At 36.7% G+C, this 22,189-nt stretch overlaps 1 protein-coding gene across 1 annotated transcript in view; it reads left to right on the top strand.

Moving 5' to 3' along the window:
* The window catches only part of si:ch211-71n6.4 (para-nitrobenzyl esterase), a 59,131-nt gene that overhangs the window by 8,007 nt on the left and 28,935 nt on the right, over positions 1-22,189 (top strand). Inside the window, exons 2-5 of the mRNA XM_028794342.2 lie at positions 9,877-10,734; positions 15,288-15,395; positions 15,483-15,679; positions 20,083-20,285. Coding sequence (XP_028650175.2) covers positions 10,029-10,734; positions 15,288-15,395; positions 15,483-15,679; positions 20,083-20,285 — 1,214 coding nt within the window. The 5' untranslated portion in view covers positions 9,877-10,028. The remainder of the gene's footprint in view (positions 1-9,876; positions 10,735-15,287; positions 15,396-15,482; positions 15,680-20,082; positions 20,286-22,189) is intronic.

The following is a 22,189-nucleotide window of genomic DNA, read 5'->3' as shown; positions in this document are numbered from 1 at the left end:
CTGTTTGGTTTTGGAGCCGAGACAGTTTTGCTTTCGCGGTTTCAGACGTGCGTTGTAGGCGCCCACGTGTAATGATTTTATCCATGAGGGCTCGTTTATGTAGCTCCGTTAGTTGAGCTGGATCGTTTTGGAGCCATGACCGTGACTCCATTAGTTATCCATTGTCTACCGTTAGTAATATGGATAATTGCACTTACTGTTAATACGGAGCGTTTTCTGTGGTTGTACTGTTAATAATGCATCACTGTAATGTGATTCACATATGCTATATGGTTTGGACGTGTGAGGATGCCGAACGTTTAATACGGAGAGTTCGTTTATTCTTATTACCCGGACCATGCTGTGTAGTGTGGACGTTTAGTTCAGAAGCGCGTTGTAGGCGCCTGTGCCTTTCATACTTTCTTGCACCTTCCGTACTATCTTTGTGGACCTTTGCGGACTCCGTAGTGTCTTCCGTCTGACTCTGGGGTGCAGTGCAGAATCCTTTTTTCTGTGTGGCGTTAGCTGAGCTATTTAATTTTTGAGCCGTGACTCCTTCATTAGTTGAGCTCTTTCGTTTTTGAGCCGTGACTCCTTCATTCGCGGTGGATCAGACTTTGCTTGCGGTTTATGACACGCGCGCTGTAGGTGCCTGCGCACTATGTCTCCTGCGTCCATCGCCGTGTACCTGCGTCCGTGCCTTCCGGTTTACCATTCTCGGTTAGTAATATGGATAGAGAGGTATGAAAATGTAGAATGAAAACATGATGCTTTATGTAACTTTTTTTAACAGAAATACAAATATGCTTCTAATTTTTTTTTCATTCAGGTCCCAACGCCCGACCTTTAACTTTGTCTTCTTTTTTTTTTTTTTCGATCCTTCAAAATTTTTGACAGCATTGAATGCACGATTCTGAAAGCTTTCACCATCTAATTTTAATTCATTCTGGAATCAAGTTTTTCTAGGATTGTTAATGTTTCAGAGTAAACTGATGCCATTTCTCACTTTTTTTTGTTTATCTCAAAAAAATAACTTTGAGAACCGTTATGAAACTCAAAGTACAGTATTCACACACTACACATCTACCCACGCAGACACTAGGTAAGCATTTGGCTATGCCTATATGATGTCATGCCCAAGACTGGAAATTTCATATTAGACTGTCTCTTTCTTTGAGCCAACCTGTTGCAGGGTTCCCGAGACTCGGTGCGGAAAGTTTAGGCGCAGAATTAAGTATTTTTTGTATTGCATTATTAGCTTCTGTAGCAATTTTTGGCCCAAAAAACATTTGTTATACTGAAATATACATTTCGTTAAAATGAAATTTGTTTAACATGATGTTGTATGAACGTTTATCCGGAGCCACAGAAAGTATTTGTTCTACTGAAAATTTTGTTACTTCAGTATTTGCTGTAATGGAATTTGAGCTGTATATCAACTGTGCCTACAATCCTAACAGCATTAGCAAAATTTCAAAAGATATCCGGACTCAAAATTAATTAGAATAAAAGTGTGCTCTTTCCAGTGAACTCTGTAGCACACAATATTAGATTGGAACACCTTCCCTTTTATCATCGCATATCAGTTTAAATACCTAGGAGTAAACATCACAAATAAAAACAAAGTGCTTTTTCCGCAAAATTTGCTGTTTGCATAGAAAAACTTGAGTAAGATTTGCATAGATGGGCTACCCTTCATCTCACTTTAGCAAAGAGAATTAACTCTTGTCAAGATGACCTTCCTAAGCTTCATTTTCTATTTCAGCGCATCCCCATATACATTAACAAATAATTTTTTAAGAAATTTGATTCAATCATAGCCTCATTTACCTATATTTGGAATTCAAAACATCCACACATCCAAAGGGTGACCCTACAAATACCTAAAGCAGAAGGTGGCATGGCTTATATATACAAGTTATAAAAACCTGGACATTGACACAAATAGATAAACACACACAGGCTTGATCCACAATAGAAATAAAATCCTGTAGTACTTCTTTATATTCCTTGCTTTGTACCCCAGTAAATACAAGTTATCATCATTTCTAACAACCCAATTGTGCTTCATTAACTCAGACTATGGAACCAATGTATAAAGTACTTCAAGATAGAGAAGCTTTTATCTGTGGCACCTGTGCACGATAACCACCTTTTTACCCTTTCAAACGTACACAGTTTTTAATGTTTGATAAACATACAGTATTAAATCACTTAAAGATTTATATATAATGTCTTTGCATCCTACAAACAATTACACTCCAAATGTACCTTCCCATCAACACAATTTTTCCATTCTTTCCAAATTAGGAATTTTGTTAAACAAAATCTGCCCAATTTTCCTCCCCTCCCAACTACTTCTATTCTGGAAGAAATATTGATCAGTCTTGAGGACTCAACATTTCTATAATATATAAAACCATTTTAAAGTTCCTTCCCTTCAAACATCCCAAAGTACCGTGGGATAAGGAGTGGAATGCAACTATGCGCAGAATTCACTCTAGCTCCATATGCTCAAAGCATACAATTATTCAAATTAAAATCTTTTATCGAGCACATCAACTCGTTTAAAATTGTCCAAAATGTTTCCAGGGCATGATCCAACCTGCAAACGTTGCACTCGAGCTCTAGCCTCGTTGGGCCCTATATTTTTGGTGTGCAACAAATTAACATTATTCTGGACCAAAATCTTTAAATGGCTATCAGACAACCTTGGTGTCACAATCACTCCTAATCCATTAACAGCTGTGTTTGATGAACTCCCAGATGGGCTTAAAGTGGAGAAGCGCAAGCAAACACACCGTAATTGCCTTTACGTCACTATTGGCATGTAGACTTATGTTGCTCAACTGGAGGAATCCTAGTCCACCTCTTTTAAGTCAGTAGGTAACTGATGTTATATACTGTTTGAAATTGGAAAAAATCTAATTCTCACTTAGAGGATTTGTTCAGAACATTTTTTAAAGACCTGGCAGGTTTCTTCCCTCTTTTCTACTCTTAAAGTTTTACTCTGGCTCTTAGCCTTCCTTTGTTTCTCATGGCAGGGGGTTTAATTGAATTTTGTTTTTGTATGGAATGTTACTTGCTTTTAATAATTCAATAAAAAAATGGTACATTTTCTTAATTTAAACATTGGATATGTTCTATTGTGAATAAAATATGGGTTTGCATTCTGTTATTATTTACATTTTAGAGTGTCACAACTTTTTTTTAGAATTGAGGTTGCATATATTAGGATATCCTGAACAATGTTGGTAGTAAAGAAATATTTAGAAACATAATTGTATATCTGCATTACTGACAGACTAAACTGAAGCTGTTAAAAGTTGAGTCTTTTCCCTATTTGCTTATTTAGGCAATGTCTGTCCCTTAAAGTGGAATATATTTTTTTTTTTATAAAAAGAGTAGATCCTCTTTTGCATTATGTGTATAACCTTGTGTATGTGTATATGTGTGTGAGTGAGTGCGAGCTTATGTAGTGTCAGATTCTCCTGTGGCCATGACTTTTCTCTACTCTGAGACTGAGATAACACATGTGTTTGCAGAAAACAAATTCTCTTATTGCCTTAAAAGTAGTGGTGCAAAAAGAAACCAGCCAAAGGCAGGTGAAGTGATAATGTCTTTATCTCATTTTGCATTCTCATAATGCTTAAGAGCTCAAAGTTTCTTAATAACATTATGAGCAAGACATTTATTATTTATATGTAATGTCTGTGTATATACAGTGCTGCTGAGACATGCTGTGGTGCCTTGTGATCCTAATTATTAGAAAAAGTGGGTTCAGAAGAAAGTCTATGGAAACACACAGAACGGTAATAATTTATAACTGAAGTTACTTCAGAAACTGCCTCACTCAGCACTAAATACCACACTGAATTACTGTTCTTCGAAGTGCAAATTTTTTTTTTTTCAATATGTAATTCATTTCACAAAGTATGGATGTGCATGCAATGTTTAGTAATGTTCAGCCAAGCTTTATACAAGTATGGGAGCAAAGCAAACGACAGAAATGTAAAATTCTAAAAAAAATATCTAACTAAGCTTACAAAAGCATAGAATTAACTAACTTCTGCCTGTCTTTGCGCTTTTGTGTGTACCAAACAGGAAGAATTGAAGACAAAACATCTGCCTTTTGAATCTTGTGTTTGTAGATCCCATATGTTAAGTTAGAAACAGTTGTTGCTCATCAGTTAAAGGTACATGGCAGTTAAAACTAGACTATAATCTTAAGACTGACAATCTGCATTAAACCTTGGTCCCTGAAAACAACTTTCCTTTTTTTTAGACCATAACATGTTTGTTGCAGTTTTAAAAGTAATGCATAAGACTCAGCTTCCAAAGAAAGAAGGCTAATTAATGGCAAATTGTTGTTGCTTTGACTTTGTGTATATCATAGTGTCCAGAGAACAGAGAAATGCACTGCATGACATGCACAGTGTTTTTTGTTCCTCTGTGATTTTTGTCATTTTGTTCATGTAGTCAATCGATATATCTCTACATTCTCAAAACACCTTGAAGGTTAGCACTATATATATATATATATATATATATATATATATATATATATATATACCATAAACCTAGCATGTTTTCTTACAATTAATAATTTGAAATGTTAGTTAAAGGAAACTGCTTTTTTCATCCAAAATGTAACCATTTCATGAATAGCTGTGCCTCAAAGAAATATCTCAAACAGCATGTTTTAACCAATTTTTATTTTATGTCTCCATTGTATTACTGCGTTCAAACCATTGCCTGCCTTGCTGGTACATCAGTGTCTGTCAATCAGTAAACATTTGTCTCTCTCTCCATTTGACTCTTTTACATAAGGGAATACAAAGCTCTAAATTGATTACCTTGCATTAGATCGTAATACATGTACATGTGTATATTAAACATATTTTTTGTGATTTACATGTAATGGTTCCAAATTATGTATTTGTGTGTACATGCCTTTTCTGACTCTGGTCAGAAAGTGACAGAGTAGAATACAGAAGACAATAGTACATCTAATCTTTTTGTTGCCCATTATCTGAATATAAATAAATCTAGTTCTTCAGTTTGTCATTTAATTTGTATAAATAATAAATAATGAAAAAGAACAGTTAAACTGCATCAAACCATGAGTAAAATATAAGCACTGTACAATATCTTTACAGTGCTTTTTGACAGATCAAGTGAGAACAGTTTTGAAAAAGATATCAATCAGTTGAAACAGAATTACGAAACCAATCTAACAATTAACAGTAGTGAAATCATTTGCATTGCATTCTAAATGCAGCCACATATTGTGTTTAAAGATCTGGATGAACGCTTGCTGGAAAGGTAATATATAACTAAAGGTAAACATTATAAACATGTATAAACATTAGATTATCTTTTAGAACAGTTGTTTTTTTTTTTTAACTCTGTATATACTTAAGTTTGATCATTGGTGCATACATCTTGGGAAATGTTTAGAACATTGCAAGGTGCTATTTCTTAAAGCTGCAATACACAAAGTATGGTACATACACAAAGATAAAAAGAACACTACACGAGATGAGATAGCACAACATCATGACTAATCATTTATGACAGACTTTCTTACAGTTATTTGGACGCTCAATTCACCTGCTAAACAAAAATACAAACTTATTATGAAAATAGAATGTCCAGTAATGCACTTCACCCCATAACTGATAAGCAAACATTGAAGAAAGAAAATTAAAAAAAAAAAAAAACTTCCAAGGGTGCTGTTTTTATTCTTGGCTTGCAGTGTTTCAGTAGTGGAGAGTGAATGAAATGAACGAACGATGGCTTACAAAGTATGCAGGCATCTCACTTCTGGTGCAATGTGATTTCTTGCGAACTACTGGCTAGTGTGGTATTTTCTGGACGTAAGTTAAGTAGGCAAAAATATGCTTTACAGTATAGTATTCACTACTGCTCTTATCCCCCAAACTCTTGCCACTGCCCCTGCTTATATGTTATGTAACAGAACAGCAAACTTTTTATGAAACTCTGCATAACAGGAATCCAGTGTGCCTGGGAGGCAGAATAGCACATTACATGCAATGCACCTGCCATATATATAAAATAACATTTAATGTAAAAAAATGATATATATTGTCATTTATAGGTGTGGGCAAATTGTAAATGTGTATGGTGTTTTGCTTGACTGTCAGTTTTGCAAGCCTTTATGTACAGACTAGAGGTGACCTGCACTTTTTACGGCAACTATTTATAAACTTGTTGTACATAAGATAATATTTTACCAAATAGATGATTTCTGAAAGATTGTATCTTGCTGATGTGTGGTCTTTTTCCAATGTACACAAAAATATTTGATCAAAATTTATATGAAATACTGCATTAATATTGTATTCCCATATTTTGTTTTCAGGAACTGACCCCACCTATTAGTTTCTCTGTCAAAAGCATCATCAGTCTGACTTTAAGGGTTATATTAAGGTGTAATATATCCTTTTATACACCCTTAGTTGATCACAGCAAATGATCTGTATATACAGATGCATTCAAAATTGTCACACTTGGACCATTAAGAGGGTCCTCGTGTTAGTAAAGATGATGTTTAGGCCTTAAAAAGCATCTTCATACTCTGCCGTGTTTGGGCTAATAGTAAGGAGCATTTTCACAACCCAGAACACATATCGGTTAGTGGTGAGATTTTCAGTTTTTTTTATGAGATTCCTGTCTGTGATGGCAAGATCTGTTTGTAATGGAGTATATACCTCAGATTTTAAATGTCAATTTCCTAAGGTTGAAAACTGCAAAATTTGTGACAGAAGCATTCTTAGAACATTTAAGCCATCACATGTGATCAACGTGCTGCTGAATATTTTAATAATTTATTCATCAGTTGCTAGCCCTGTCAGTTGAAAAGAGTTATCTGCTGTATCAGTATACATTTTTGCTTCCACATTGAAATGACTCATCACTGCACCAGCATTTTTTAGATATTGCAGGCTGATAAATAAACAGTCTGTTATTGTGCTTCCTTTTCTTTTCATTCCTAAAATGAGCTTTGGCAGAAAACAAATTTTATATGTGGTTTCTGGATGCTTTCTGCATACAGCATGGTATATTCTCTATCTTGGTTGTGATGCTGTCACAGCAATGTCAGCAATCATTGCAACTTTGTGGAATAACCTCTGTAATTATTATTTTAAAAAGAGTTTTTTTTTTTAATCTAGCAGTGCTACTCATCTAAGAAGGACAGAAATCTCAGCAATCAGTGTAGATCTCAGTGTTAATGTTTGCAGTGCAAAATGCAATGCATATGTCTCTTATATGCCATTTGGTATTCAATTTGTAAAGCAGTGTTCATGCTTGTGATGAGCCATCTATTGGAATGGCAAATCCAATAAGTTTTTTACTAAAAGTACTTGTGTCATCTTTTGGAATGACAGAGACATACCACCCAGATGGACACACACTTATCCTTTTATTATTGTGGGAAATGACAAGAGCATATGATTGAGTTTTGCTCCCAAGTTGCTTTACCATTTCTCTTGTAATGAATCATATTCACAAAAGACATACCCACAAACAACAACAATATTTATTTATATAGCACATTTTCATACAAATAATATAGCTCAAAGTGCTTAAAAACAAAACAAAGTGCTCAAAAATAACATTAAAAGTTGAAAGTTAAATACATTTTCTAACTTGTTCTAATTAGTAAAAGGTCAGAACAGTTTGTTTGTGTTGCATTACAAGTTAAATTATTGAAAAGGGTTGAGAATTATGTTAATGCGTATATACGCTTTAGAGGTGAGGGGTGATCATGTTATTGTTTAAAGGAGATGTCAGATTTAAGTCTCAAAACTGCTCAAAATCTGTTTTAGATGGCATGTCACATTTAAGGACTGCAGTTGTTAAAGCCTAGCCACTTCTCAGTTGCTGGACATGTCATCTTGAGACAGTGCGTGATTTAGTACAAAAATGTGTTTCTTGTTTTCACACTGATTCAGAGTCACACATTGTGCTGTGTAAAAAGTGACAAACACCATAGATAACTCGGTTGCAGTGTGCCTCCTTCAAAAATTCACATCAGCCAGAGTGCCAGTTAAGAGATGTTCACACACGTGCAAATACAGAGGAGAGTAGCAGAAAATGCACATAGGGCAAGAGAGAGCAAATATTTTTCAATTTTTTTTATCTATCTTGAACAGTTAGTGTGGCTAGTGTGTGTGTGTGTATATAATTATATTATTCTCTAATTTGCCAAAATGCCTTATAAAGTAGGTTACATATTTACATATTAATTCACATAAAGAATGGCCTCTTTAATCTAATACAGGTGGAATCCCATTGTAATGAAATTCATGGGACCTTAAAATGTTTTGTTATAATGAATATGGGGAAAATACATATACTATTGTGACCGGGGTCGGCAGCAATTCACAATCTCTAAATGGCAGTGGCTTCTTTTTTTTTTTTGATCCTTCAAAATTGTTAAAAGCATTGAAGGCGTGATTCTGAATTCTTTCACCATGTCGTCTTTTTTCTTCATTCTGGAACCTAATTTTTCTTTCAGTGTAAACTGACGCTGTTTCTCACTTTTTTTGTTCATCACAAAGAAAACTTTTAGAAGCACTAAGAAACTCCAACAGTACAGTATCCAAACATGACACACTACCCATGTGGATGCTCAGTGAAGCACTGAGTCAGAATTCGATTATGTGTATAATGTCACACCTGCACTCTCATCAAGCCTCGCCTAGACTTCCCGGGACTGGAAATTTTGCAACAGACTGTCACTTTTGTCTAAAGCAGGTTTCCCAAGACTGAGCAAAAATGTAGGTGCGGCATTATGTATTTTTTGCATCACTTTATTATCTTCAGCGGACGTTTGGCCATTTTTGGTCGAAAAAACATTTGTTATAGTGAAATGAACATTTCTTTAAAGTGAAATCCATTTGACATGTTGTTGGCCCGGACAAATGCTTATACTACAAAAAGTATTCGTTATTCTGAAAATTTTGTTACTTGAATATTCCCAATAATGGGATTTGACCTGCATTATGTAAATACATTGGTCTAACAATCCATAAAACATAAAAGTTAGATCTCTACATTTTTTACTGTTAGCCTCATGTGCACTGCATGAAAATATACTTTTACTTATATCATTATTATTTGCATCCCATGTGGCGCAGTGGTAGCGCTGCTGCCTCGCAGTAAGGAGAGCTGGGTTCACTTCCCGGGTCCTCCCTGCGTGGAGTTTGCATGTTCTCCCCGTGTCTGCGTGGGTTTCCTCCAGGTACTCCGGTTTCCTCCCACAGTCCAAAGACATGCTGGTTAGGTGGATTGGCGATTCTAAATCGTCCCTAGTGTGTGCTTGGGGTGTGTGTGTGTGTACCCTGCGGTGGGCTGGCATACCCTGTTCAGGGTTTGTTTCCTGCCTTGCACCGTATGTTGGGTGGGATTGGCTCCAGCAGACCCCCGTGACCCTGTAGTTAGGATATAGCGGATTGGATAATGGTTGGATGGATTTATTTGCATTGCAAGTAGCCTGTCCTGGCAGTCTTTTTAACAAAGCACAAACCAACCATGGATGGGGTGCCAGTTCTTTGGGACCACATTTAACTTGTTTGTCTTTGAAATAAGGGATGTAAACTGGTTTACCAAAAAAAAGCTTGTAGACAAAAGGAGAACAATTACCAGGACTGGGATTCAAAACCATCTTCTTAGAGCTTTGAGACGGCAGCACTAATCTCTGTGTCATTATGCCTCTATAACAAATTTCTCTTGAGTGTAATATTTTATTAGCGCTGTTATTGTAAATTGTAAAAAAAAATAGTGAAGGATTTAATTAATTTTCTTATTGAAGACCTTTTGCATTTTAATAAATAACCTCTATGCACTGTATATGTTTGTCATCCATAGGTGAGAGACCTGGTCAATGTGTCATCCTTTGTTTCCATTTGAAGAATTGTGAGTGAAAAGCTTAAGTTTTAAACTGAATACTTCTTACTGTCAGAGATCTTTTTTTTTTTTTTTTTTAACCTGATATCGTAAACTAACTGACTGAACTAATCATGAGCGATGAAGAGTATGAGTTCCCCGAGGATGGAAGTGAGTTCCAGCATCTTGTCCATGGAAATGAAGATGGAGAAGAAGAAGATGCTTCATCTGACCAACCAAGGACTACTTTACCTTGCATGGTTCCAACACGCAAGACTCTTTGTGCCCTCTGTTGTAGTCTTGCACTTCTTCTTTTTGTGGCTGCCTGTCTAGCATATCTCTCAGGACCCTCTGCTGATATTCTGGTTGATGTTACAATTGGCTGTGGTGTGGTACGGGGTTATCATAGCAACGCTGGCTTTACATTCAAAGGGATTCCCTATGCTGTGCCTCCACTTAAAAACTTGAGGTGGCGGCCTCCTGTTCCCCTCAATAGCACTGAATTTTGCTGGAAAGGCATCTATAGTGCCACCCAGTTCAGAAATTCTTGTGCTCAAGTACAGCCGATGAAGAAGGAAGGAACATTTATGGGAGATGAAGATTGTCTTTACTTGAATGTGTGGACACCAGTTCTGAATGAAGAAGCAAAGTTACCTGTGATGGTCTGGATACATGGGGGTTACTTGCACATGCTTAATGGCTCTGTACCTGGTTATATGCCAAGTGTGGAACTTGCAGTGGAGACTGGGGTTGTATTTGTCAGCTTTAACTATCGGCTCAATGCGCTTGGGTTCCTGGCATTAGAAATCTTGAGGGAAGGATCTGCAACCAATACATCAGGTGAGTTCTTGAACTCCCACATGTTGTATCTTTACTAAAAATAAATTCAAATCTAGTTTAATAAAGTGCACACAGTAACAGTTCTGCCCCTGGACTTTTTGTAGCAGGCTGCAACTTTTTTATTTTTGTTTTTTGTTTTTGTTTTTTTGTTTTTTTTTTAAATTTTATGCTGTAGTATCACTCTGTAGTCTTTTAACATAGATTGATATTCATGTAGACGCACAAAATTGTTCCATCAAGAAAAATTGTGCTTTTTTAAAAACAAAGACCAAACATACATAATAAATTTGAATATTAATTAGAAATATGCCAGCATATTCAAAACTAGCTTTATTAAAGCCACCTTTTTTTGGACAAATTAAGAGGTGTTTTTCTAAACTGACCCTCCTTCATTGTACATTTCTAATGAATGATCAATCTTTCAGTATGGTCAAAAAGTGTCTGGAAAATGTAATTATCCTTTTTCTTGTGTGTGCATGCACATGTGTATAATACTAAAGATTTGTGTAAGTGATCATGCAGGAAAATGGAAAAGCCAATATGCTGTGGCATAATAAGGACATGGAGAATGTTTTACATTTAATTAATCTGTCCCTACCCTATATCATTGTTCCAGAACTGCTAAGTACCATTAGTATGTGTTTGGCAAACTTCAGATGAGGACTCTTTTATCTTTTTAGTGTGGAACAGTTTTTTTTTTCCTTACCTCTTTGCCAAGAATGCTATTTTTGCCCAAAACGTTATGGTGGTAGAACCTTAAACATCGATTTTTGACAATTAAAGTGAGAGAGGGACACATATCCATAGAGTGTTGCTCTAGGTGCGTTTGTGACTTTTATACACTTTTACACATTGTTTTTCGGACAGATACGGAAAGACAGTGTGCTCTTTTTACATTTGCTGTAGTTTGGGCAGAAGAGCAACTCCTGGGAAGATTGACTTCCATCTTTGTTTATACAGAGTGGATTAGACTGTGAATCAACAGAAATCACAGACCCAACGAAATTGCTTTGTAAACCTTTGTAGACTGGTAAACACCAATATTCCCTATGCCCCCTCCTGATGTTTTCTGAAATGTCTTTTGATTGGATTGTGGCGTGGTGTGAATCTCCAGAACCTGTGTCCTGACAGCTTCACTATTGATTGTTAAAGTGAAAGCTGATGTATTTGGGAGCATTGACCTCAGTCAGATCCAATGATGACCCAAAGTAGTCAAACAACTGTCTATAATTGTATCTTTAACTGCAGAGAGCTCACTAGGAGAGCATTTACTACCACATGATTGCTTATTTTATTACCTTCTGCACTAAACAAATAAAATGAAATTATCACAAACTGTTTTTTTCCCTTAGACATCTGTAGTCCACTAAAAGCTATGACTCAATTCACAGTGAAAATTAAGAAATGTTACAAAATTGGACTGGGCAGACAAATATTTTTCCTCGGTTCTCTGTGTTTTCACTGTGACTTGCTGCATTGGACTGGTGGCTCATTCTCTCTTGTCTTTGCTTTAATTGTATTAATTGATAGCTGTATGCAGTATTTACATAATACAGACCATTTCAAATGCTATTCATGTAATGCACAATTAGTACACAAAATATAGACAAAAGTACTCCTAAAGAGCAGGGGTGCATAACAGTTGTTTTACAAGCTAATGGTATGTTGTAATTATTGGCTGCATTTGTGAATCGACTAGGAGTACAGTAGTGCCGTTGAACTGCCTTTGAACAGTTAACTGTACAACTTCTTTCCCAAATGTAAAATAGAAAGATGTGTCCTAAATTGTAGCTTAATATTTGTACATTTAGCCATTGGAGAATCACAGAGAAGCATTCAGCTGCAGTCAGGATATTTTTAGGCCTCCAACAGATCCAAGTACTTTAGACACTATGAAGCCCGGTACCTCTTTGTGTTCATGTGAGAAACACAATAACGTTTATTTTCACCTCTTGTATAACTACAGTTAAATAATTTACTAACTGGATTCAGACGCTTTTAATGCAGGGGGTTGCTTTATCTAAAAATTCATTTTAGTTTTTCACACAAAAAAAAGAAAAATAATATATAATACTGTGTAGGTCTGAATAATAGGACTGAATCACAATCTGATTATTTGAGTGGTTACCTACCAGGTAATGCTTGTGGTTGGTTGGCAAACATCCTCCACGTCCTCTCAGTTGCGAGAATCATATCATAGATATGTGATACAGTACCTGCCAAACAACACAAAGAGTACATGTGTTTCATCCTAATTGGAGCTCATCAGGTGTACACACCTTTGCTTCCCCTTCTGGGGATTGAACCTCTGATGTCAGCACCTGAGGCAAAGCCTCTAACATCGTACCACGGCAGCTGGTTTTCTTACTTGACAGGGTGAAGATCGGTGTATTACATTCAAAGGTCTGAAATGCAATCTGATTATTTGGATGGTTATAACCAGTGACAAAAGACACATCCATTTTGTGGTTTTGTTTCGGATGCAGAACTGAGAGACCGCAATAGTTCAGAAGTTTAATAAATGCTGAATACACAGACCACTAAACTACCGATTCCACAAGTTTGAGAGCAGGAACTAAAAGGATTTGAAATCGACATGACAGGTATGTAATATGGGCATCAGTACACTGACAAAATAGGGGAGTGGCTCCTGAGAAATGGGCGGAGTCGCAGAGATGCAGCTAACAGGGGCATCATCTTACGGTCCACAGAATGTCTCAGGTCACTGAATCTGGGAGGCTTCAGACTGTCTCACCTGCAGCTCATCTCTATTGGAATTAAAGAACACCATTATCTATTTTGGGCCAGTAATTTTTAGTTGACATCTGCTGTAGAAATTTCTAAAAACATTTTGATGAAAAAGACAATGGTGCTATTGAAAAGTGCAAGAAAAAGCTATTTGTGAATACTTACATATTCATGAGCAGACTGATTTGCTTAGAAAAATTATTTGTTTTAATTAGTACCATGACATGACTGACTAATACAAATTGCTAAAGCTGTAAAAACTGCAATATAAAGCAATGTCCTCCATGTTCAGGAAAATATTATCAAAACTTTTTTAATACTTTGTGAAATAACTGTATGCACTGTGTTTACTTTTCAGTCAAGTTAAATTGTTTTTCAGTAATGTTTAGACTGGTTCTGTAGGTGTGAAATGTAAAAGATGGTATAGTGGTACCAGTGTTTGAGTCCAACATTCACCTGTGGAATTGCGAGTCACCAGCATGTCACGACTGGGCTACAAAGACTCGCTCAGCAGTAGATTCTTAAAGCTTTGAGCTAGAAATATCTCTCCTTCTGCTGCGCAGAAACAGCTTCCGTGCAGTTCCTGGTGACGCCAATTGAGCTCTCATTTCAGTAAGGAGACTGTGGAAGATTGTGGGTTCGCTTCCCGGTTCCTCCCTGTGTGGATAGCGCTTTGAGTACTGAGAAAAGCGCTATATAAATGTAATTAATTATTATTGTTATTATTGTACCCCCATCCTGTGGGCAGCAGGCAGCTGCCAGACAGCTACAAACACATTTACATGTCACTTTTGAATTCAGTTTAGTTTAATTTTTATATTTATAATTTTAACTATATCAAAATGTTGAGTTAAAGCTATTCTTATCTGTTACTGCTTCTTGATGTCACACCACAAGTGATATCTTCCTCCATGTAACACTGACAATGTAAACCTTGGTTTCAGGTTGGTAATTTAGTGCTTAAATAGATACAAGGCCATTTGATCTATATTCATTTATATCAGAGTATTCTCATAAAGCTTAAAAGCTATATATGGAGTAATTTCTAATTACAACATTCCTTATATTATCATGACTAACCAGCTTAGTTTTCCAAGATAGAAAATGGAGAAAGCACTGTTTCCTTACAGTACCAGGAACCCAGGTTCTTTTCCTGAGTTCCTCCTACATCCAAAACGTAATCCATATTATGTTTATTGATGGCTCTAAATTGATGTAGTTTGAGTAAGTATAAATGGTAAATGAGTTTTTACCCTATGATGACCTGCATTTTTGAACTGTTGTTGAAGAAAGAACCCAAGATCTGAACACTACAAGTCCTCAGTTACAAGTTCTTTTTTACATTATGTTTGTATGCTTAACTTGTGTTTTAAGTGTGTTAGGCAGCAGATGTTTCCAAGCTTGACAACTAGGTTTATAAATTCAAGATTCAGATTCTTTAACGGCCAGGTGAAATTAGTTAACTGGAATGCTTATTCTTTCAGCATTGGTCATTTCACAGTTGGCATCCGATACAGACAATAGTGCAACAAGGCACAGTGCAAACAGTGCAGTGTAAAACAATAGTGTATTAACTTACATTTTATGGAAGTGCAATTTTAAGTATATAATTATTTTTATTATATTTTACATGTTTTTGTAACAGTTATCCCTAATTTATATTATGGACTTAATACTGTTTTTCTTTAATTGTTTTGTATCAAATATACAAGATAACACATTTGGAGATGGTCTATTTTAAATGTAACAATGTAACAATAAAAAGTAAAGATGGCCATTTTTCTCATTGATATTTTTGCCTACAGGGAACTATGGTTTCTTAGACCAGATTACAGCATTACAGTGGGTACAGAAAAACATTAGAGCCTTTGGTGGAGATCCAGCCAATGTCACCATATTTGGACAGAGTTCAGGTAAGTAAAGGATGCTTGATTTATTCAGAAGTTGAATATGAGACTGCTTTTTGTCACAAAGATATATTATTTCTATATTTCGTACAGGTGGCACATCTGTATGGACACTAATGATGTCCCCTTTAGCCAAGGGTCTTTTTCACAAAGCAATTGACATCAGTGGTTCATACATTTATAATAAATCATTAAAGGAGGCTGAAAAAGACAACCTAATCTTCTTGGAGACAACAAATTGTTGGGATGTTCAGTGCTTGCGTTCCCTCTCTGCAGAGGAAATTGTGAAGGTAAGTATTGGTACTTAACAACGTGTGACTTGTGTTAATCATATTTGAAGTTTGTTACAGTTGTAAATTTGAAATAAAAATTACTTTTCTGTACGGTGAATATAGTAGTAATCATAAATATCAAAGAGATCTAAGCCATTATGAAAACATCCAAGATCAGAGATCATTAATTGTTCGATTTTACTTTTGCCTCTTTTTCCACCCTCAAAAATCAGCATATCTGCATGTTACTATATATTAACAAGAAATAATTTTGAATACACATTTACTTGTGGTGTTGTCTTTTAAAAGTACATTTGTATTAAGTGTCAGGTCAGGTTGGAAGACCAAGGGGGCTAAGAGCGTATATCAACAAAGGAAAAATTGGTCTTTGGAGCAGTGCACCGTTTCAGGACAAATGCACATATTACCATTTGCATTTTCTCCATTATAGTTTAAATATTTTTGACCAGACTCAAACAGATTATCTCTCAGGTCATTAAATTACTATATAAACATCTGTTTGACCTGTGGCCAAGGCTCCCCATATGTGAGTGTCCATAGTAGCACTCAGTTTGCATTAAGTATGCGATTGTACTGTCTTACTGTTACTTTTTCCCTGTCTTATACATGTAGTATGTTGTAGACTTTAGGGGGTCACAAATTTTGTTGGTGATGTGTGACATCATGTCATAGAGTACTATCCGTGTAGAATTCATACATTTTCTCATTTTCCATATGAGTTTCCTTCTAGTACTTTGGCTTCACCCACTTCCCACTGGTGATTTTAAACTTGTGCAGGATGTATGGCTTGGATTGTGCCCAATGCTTCAGGTATATGCAGCCCTCCACAGTAAATATGTATTGGAATATCAACTGTTGATATTTTAATGGAACATTTTTCTATCATTTAATCAAAATTGTTGAAGCAAAAAATTCATATTTTTTTCATTTACATTTAGCAATTGCTTATCTAAAAACTATCCACTGTTGCTCAAATTCATTTAAAAAGTTGCTTAATTGTGTAGCTTCCTTAGAATTATATTTACCCCCAGTGAAAAAACACAAGCCAAAAATGTTGAATTTTTCTCAATAAGAAAAATGTTACATGTAACAGAAACTTATAAATATACTGCACAACAATTTTTTTGAAAAGTCTTGCGTCCTGACAGGTACCTACTGGGTATGCACAAATATAGTTTTGGTTTTACTGCATCACGTAGGATCTCTGAGAAATAGACATTTATATGTTTACTGACAATAACGTTTATGTTATGTCAATAGTCACGTTTATGTTTCGCATAAGCTATTAAATTCAACAGAATTAAAAGTGTTTAGCTCCTGATTTTTTTTTGTATTCAATGTCTGGTGCATCACGTTGTAGTGTCCAACATTAGTCAGCAAGCATTGACGGATTCCAGTTGCCCTGGTATCGTTTCTCCATCGTAGCAATGTCCTGGTGAAACCTTTCACTGTGTTCGTCACTGACAGCACCAAGATTTGCGGGGAAGAAGTCCAAGTGTGAATGGAGGAAAGGAATACTGAGTGACATGTTGCACTTCATTGTCTTGTATGCTTTGAGAAGTTTGTCTACCAGCTGAATGTAGTTTGGGACTCTAATTGCCTAGAAAATTGTCAACAACGTCTTTGTAGGCTTTCCAGACAATTTTTTCCGGCCCAACTAACAGGTCTTCAAACCGTTTGTCACTCATAACATGTCTGATCTGGGGGCCAACAAAAATGCCCTCTTTGATCTTGGTGTCAATTATTGTTGGGAACATCTGCCTTAAATAACGAAAACCTTCGCCTTCCTTGTTCAGTGCTTTCATGAAATTCTTTATGAGTCCCAGTTTTATGTGAAGAGGAGGCAAAAATATCTTTGCCGGGTTGACAAGAGATTCATGTGCCACATTTTTCTGTCCTGGAACTAACTTGTTACGGAGTGGCCATTTCTGTCAAGAATAGTGCGACTCTTATCTGCTGTTCCATTCACAGATGAAACAACAGTACTTTGTATAGCTGAGCTGCAGTCCTAGTAACAGAGCAACGACTGTAAGATCTCCACAGATATTCCAGTTGTACCTGCTATACTGGACGTGCTTCAGCAACAGTTCCATATTCTCATACGTTTCTTTCATGTGTGCTGCATAGCCAACAGGTACTGAAGAATGAACGTTGCCATTGTGTAGCAGAACAGCTTTCAGGCTTAACATTGACGAATCAATGAAGAGACGCCAGTCTTCCGGGTTGTGATCACAACCCAAGGCCGAGGACAATCCTTCAATGTCACAACAAAAACAGAGACTGTCAACTTGTGTAAAAAAATTTGGTTATATCATGATGTCGGCCTCGAAACACAGAAATTTTTGTACCTGGTGACAGCAAACACCATTCCTGCAATCTTGAACCCAGTAGCTCGGCTTTTGCTTTTGACAGACGCAAATCTCTGACCAAATTAGTTCAATTCGGACTGTGTTATCAGATGTGGATCACCTGATGAGCACAGTTCAAAATCCGGGTCAATGTCACTGTCAGTACCCTGCATTGCAGTTTCTTCATCTGGTTCGTCTAAGGTCCAATCCTCTGGTGGTTTCGGAATTGGAAGACTGTCGTCATGTGGCACATTTGTTTTTGGCAGAGAAACCAGACACATTAGTCAAGCAGTCTGTCACATGGTCTTTCTGTTCTCGCCATATCATCAGAACAGCAAACGGCATCGTCTTTCGATTGCCTCTGAGCCAGGCTCTCAGACTGACAGCACATGTCGCACAGCAAATGTGAGGCGCCCATTCCTTGTCTTGATCACCAATTTTACAGTCGAAATACAGATGATAAGCTTTCTTCACAAGAGCAGTCATCCAACGTCTCTGAGGCACAAGTGTATATTCTCCACAGATATAGCAGAATGTATCGTGGCTGTTATGACATTGACAAGGCATATCACCCAACACCAAAACGTCTATAGCATCAAGCTTACTTACTGTTATATTGCTACAGATACTATACTTTACTATACTGATACTATACATACACACTGACTATTTATATTAACCAAATGAGCAGGATCGGTGTATGCAAGCCACCTTTATAGCATGCTGAGACAGCGTCAAGCTTGTTTAGACCTGCCCAGGCATGCCCAGGATGTCAACTTCCACAGAACAGCTTCCAACCTGGCCTGCTTCCATGGCTGGATATGCCCAGGCTGCACAAACCGTTGTTAAGTCACTTATGGGAGCGAAAATGTTTTGATACAAATATAAGAAAAAATCATGACAAAACTGAAATGGTACGTGATGGGTAAATTTTGATGTGATTTTCGTGATCAGCACCCAAAAATCTAGAAGAAACACCCAACATGTTCAAGAAGCAAAAACTTTGTTGTACAGTGATATCAAAATATGAACATAAATACAATAGAAAAGGTATGTCTAGTGTCCACTGCTGTCTAATGTATACTAAATCTACATCCTCCATGTGTTATGTTTTTCTTTTGCTTGCACATGAGAGGGTCGATCTTCAGTGCCTGATCCACACAATGGCAACCACATTATGTTATTGTAGGCTACCACAGCGCAAGGCTTAATTACTTCCACATTTCCGCCAGTATGAACATTGACAGTTGCTGCATTGTAGATAATGCTTATGGGACTCATGTCTTTATTGTTTTTCCGTTTGACCACAACGATTTTGCATTTTTGGTACAAATATGCTGCATGCTGGAGCTTTACATGACTTAAAGTCGCCAGGCTCATCACAGCAGTTTGGTCTGTGTCAATGTGTGATGACCAATTCACATTGTAATCAATTTTGCTTGATTCACTAATGGTTCAGTTTCAGTTTGTTGTTAAACTGGATTTACAGCTTGTTGTTTACATGCCATTATGTGTTTTGGATGAAGGCTCTGCCTCATTCATGCATATTGGTAGAGTGCGCAAAATGCATAGAAATATTCTTTTTTTTTTTTTTTTTGTAGCATGAGTTTGCAACAGAATACTGTTCCAGGCGTTGTTTGCATTTAATACTTTACATTGGATCATAACAGCTTAACCTGAGAGACATTTGGGCTTAGCTGTGTTTACATAGAGTTCCCAGCCCAAGTGACACTTGGGGTTAACAAAGAATAGGTTTTAGCAAAAGGAAAGAATTAATGTCAACAAAAATGGGGATAAAATGGATTAGATTTGTAATGTTTTTTTGTGGTCTGCATCTGTAATGCTTCTCTGAAGTAAAAGAAATTTAGGACATTTTATGAAAGGAACTATTTAGACTAAAATTTAATAGATTATATTTAGCATTGTTACGAGGGGTGCACTCTGTTTCTTCAGTGTGACTTTCGTAGAAGTTTGATGTTCCTTAGCAGCTCTGTCTTAGCTTTTTTTATAGCAGAAGGATATCTTGTGTCAGTAACTACTATTTTAATGCAGGCTGTTCCTTGGTTTGAATACCCTTTCTGGGCTGCAGAGGATCTTACTGACTTACCCATAAAGGGACGTTTTGATGGGGCAGTTGCAGTAGTGGATGGTTATGTTCTTCCAGCTGCACCCTTCCAGATGTGGGAGCAAAATTTTTCTGAATATAATGATGTCCCATTCGTAATTGGAACAACCAGACAGGAGTCAGATTTCAGGTAGCTACTTCCCTTTTTTTTCCACTATCTGAAAGTTTTAGATTTACTTTACAAGATGTTTGCAATTTGCATAGTTCTGTAATCCTTAGTATATTATTGTCTCAATTTATTAATTAAATGTGTCACACACATTCCACATATAATTGTAAACCCATGTGCATAAGTTGTAGATGGAAACAGAATCAAAGAGAAAATGCAAAAAATTATTTTTGATATTATAATGCATCAGATAATGTGGAAAACTGACAGACTTTTATAGTCCTAGCTGTGGCTGTGATGTGTGTATGTATCTAGCTATAAACTGTAAAAATGTGCATGGGGAGCAGAACAGGTTAATTGATAGCCACATATTATTTGCTTTACAAAACAAAAAAAATGAATATGTTGCTAAGATATATGTATATATAATCGAGGAAGATGATAAGGCTTAAATGGGCAGCTTACCATGATAGAATTCCAGACAACTGGGACCAGGACAGTTTCACCACTATCTGCGTCTCAAAACCATGTGGTCTCGGGTTTTGAAATTCATTTTTGAAACTGGTGAGAATGCCCCCCCTTAAATTTAACACAAATGGGATTTGCAGACTCTGTTGGGGGAATGAGAGGGGGTGGGCTCAAAAACTCACAGTTGAAAAATCACTTTCATATTCATATTTGTGGCATTTTTATGTTATAACTTATTCTTTATTGTGTTTACAATTCATAGTTGTTTATGTTTATTATGTTTACAATATTTTATAAAAATAGAGTAGATAATGTTATCATTCAGTCTTTCAAATAAACTATTTCATAATTACATTAATAATAATAATACATTTTGTTTATATAGTGCCTTTCCCATGCTCAAGGCCCTTTTCTGCTTTTTCTGCTATTTTACCTTTATAATTGTTTCTTTTTGCACATGGTGATTTTTCACTCTTATTTAGCCACAAAGCCAGACTTGCCATGGGGAAAATAACATCAGTAGAGTAATACAAAACAATCTATCTATCCAGCTATGTCCTAACTACAGGGTCACAGGGGTCTGCTGGAGCCAATCCCAGCCAACACAGGGCACAAGGCAGGACACAAACCCCAGGTAGGGCGCCAGCCCACCGCAGGGCACACACACCCACACACCAAGCACACACTAGGGGACAATTTACAATCACCAATGCACCTAACCTACATGTCTTTGGACTGTGGGAGGAAACCGGAGCACCCGGAGGAAACCCACGCAGACACGGGGAGAACATACAGTACAAACTCCACACAGGGAGGACCCGGGAAGTGAACCCAGGTCTCCTTACTGCGGAGAAAAAAGAAGATAGGACAGAGTGGAAGAAGCAATGATGGAATCCAGCATGCTTATGGCAGATCTGACAATGTATGAAAATGAGACAATAAATATTCTGTTTTCAATTCAAGAGTATTTATTGTCATTTCATCCGTATACAGTAGTACAGCATACAGTGAAATGAAACAACGTTCCTCCAGGACCATGGTGCTACATAGAACACAGGACAACGAAGAATCCACAACACATAGCATAAAAACACGTAATATATAACAAGGTGCATGTGAGTCAAATGTGCAAACATGTGCAACCACGTGCAAGCATTGCAGAGAGGAACACATACAGTATATCAGATATCAGACCGGTCCATGAGTGTTCAGGAATCTGACTGCTTGGGGGAAAAAACTGTTACACATTCTGGTGGTAAGGGCCCAATTGCTTCGGTACCTTTTTCCCAATGGCAGGAGTGTAAACAGTGAGTGTGAAGGGTGTGTTGGGTCATTCACAATGCTGGTGGCTTTGCGGATGCAGCGTATGGTGTAAATGTCCATGATGGAAGGAACAGAAACACTGATGATCTTCTCAGCTGTCTTCACTATCTGTTATAGGGCTTTTACAATCCCTG

Source organism: Erpetoichthys calabaricus, chromosome 2 (genome assembly GCF_900747795.2).
Source record: "Erpetoichthys calabaricus chromosome 2, fErpCal1.3, whole genome shotgun sequence".
NCBI classification, from domain to species: Eukaryota; Metazoa; Chordata; class Cladistia; order Polypteriformes; family Polypteridae; genus Erpetoichthys; species Erpetoichthys calabaricus.
Note: the sequence above shows the minus strand (reverse complement) of the source record. Positions and strands in the feature narration are given on the sequence as shown.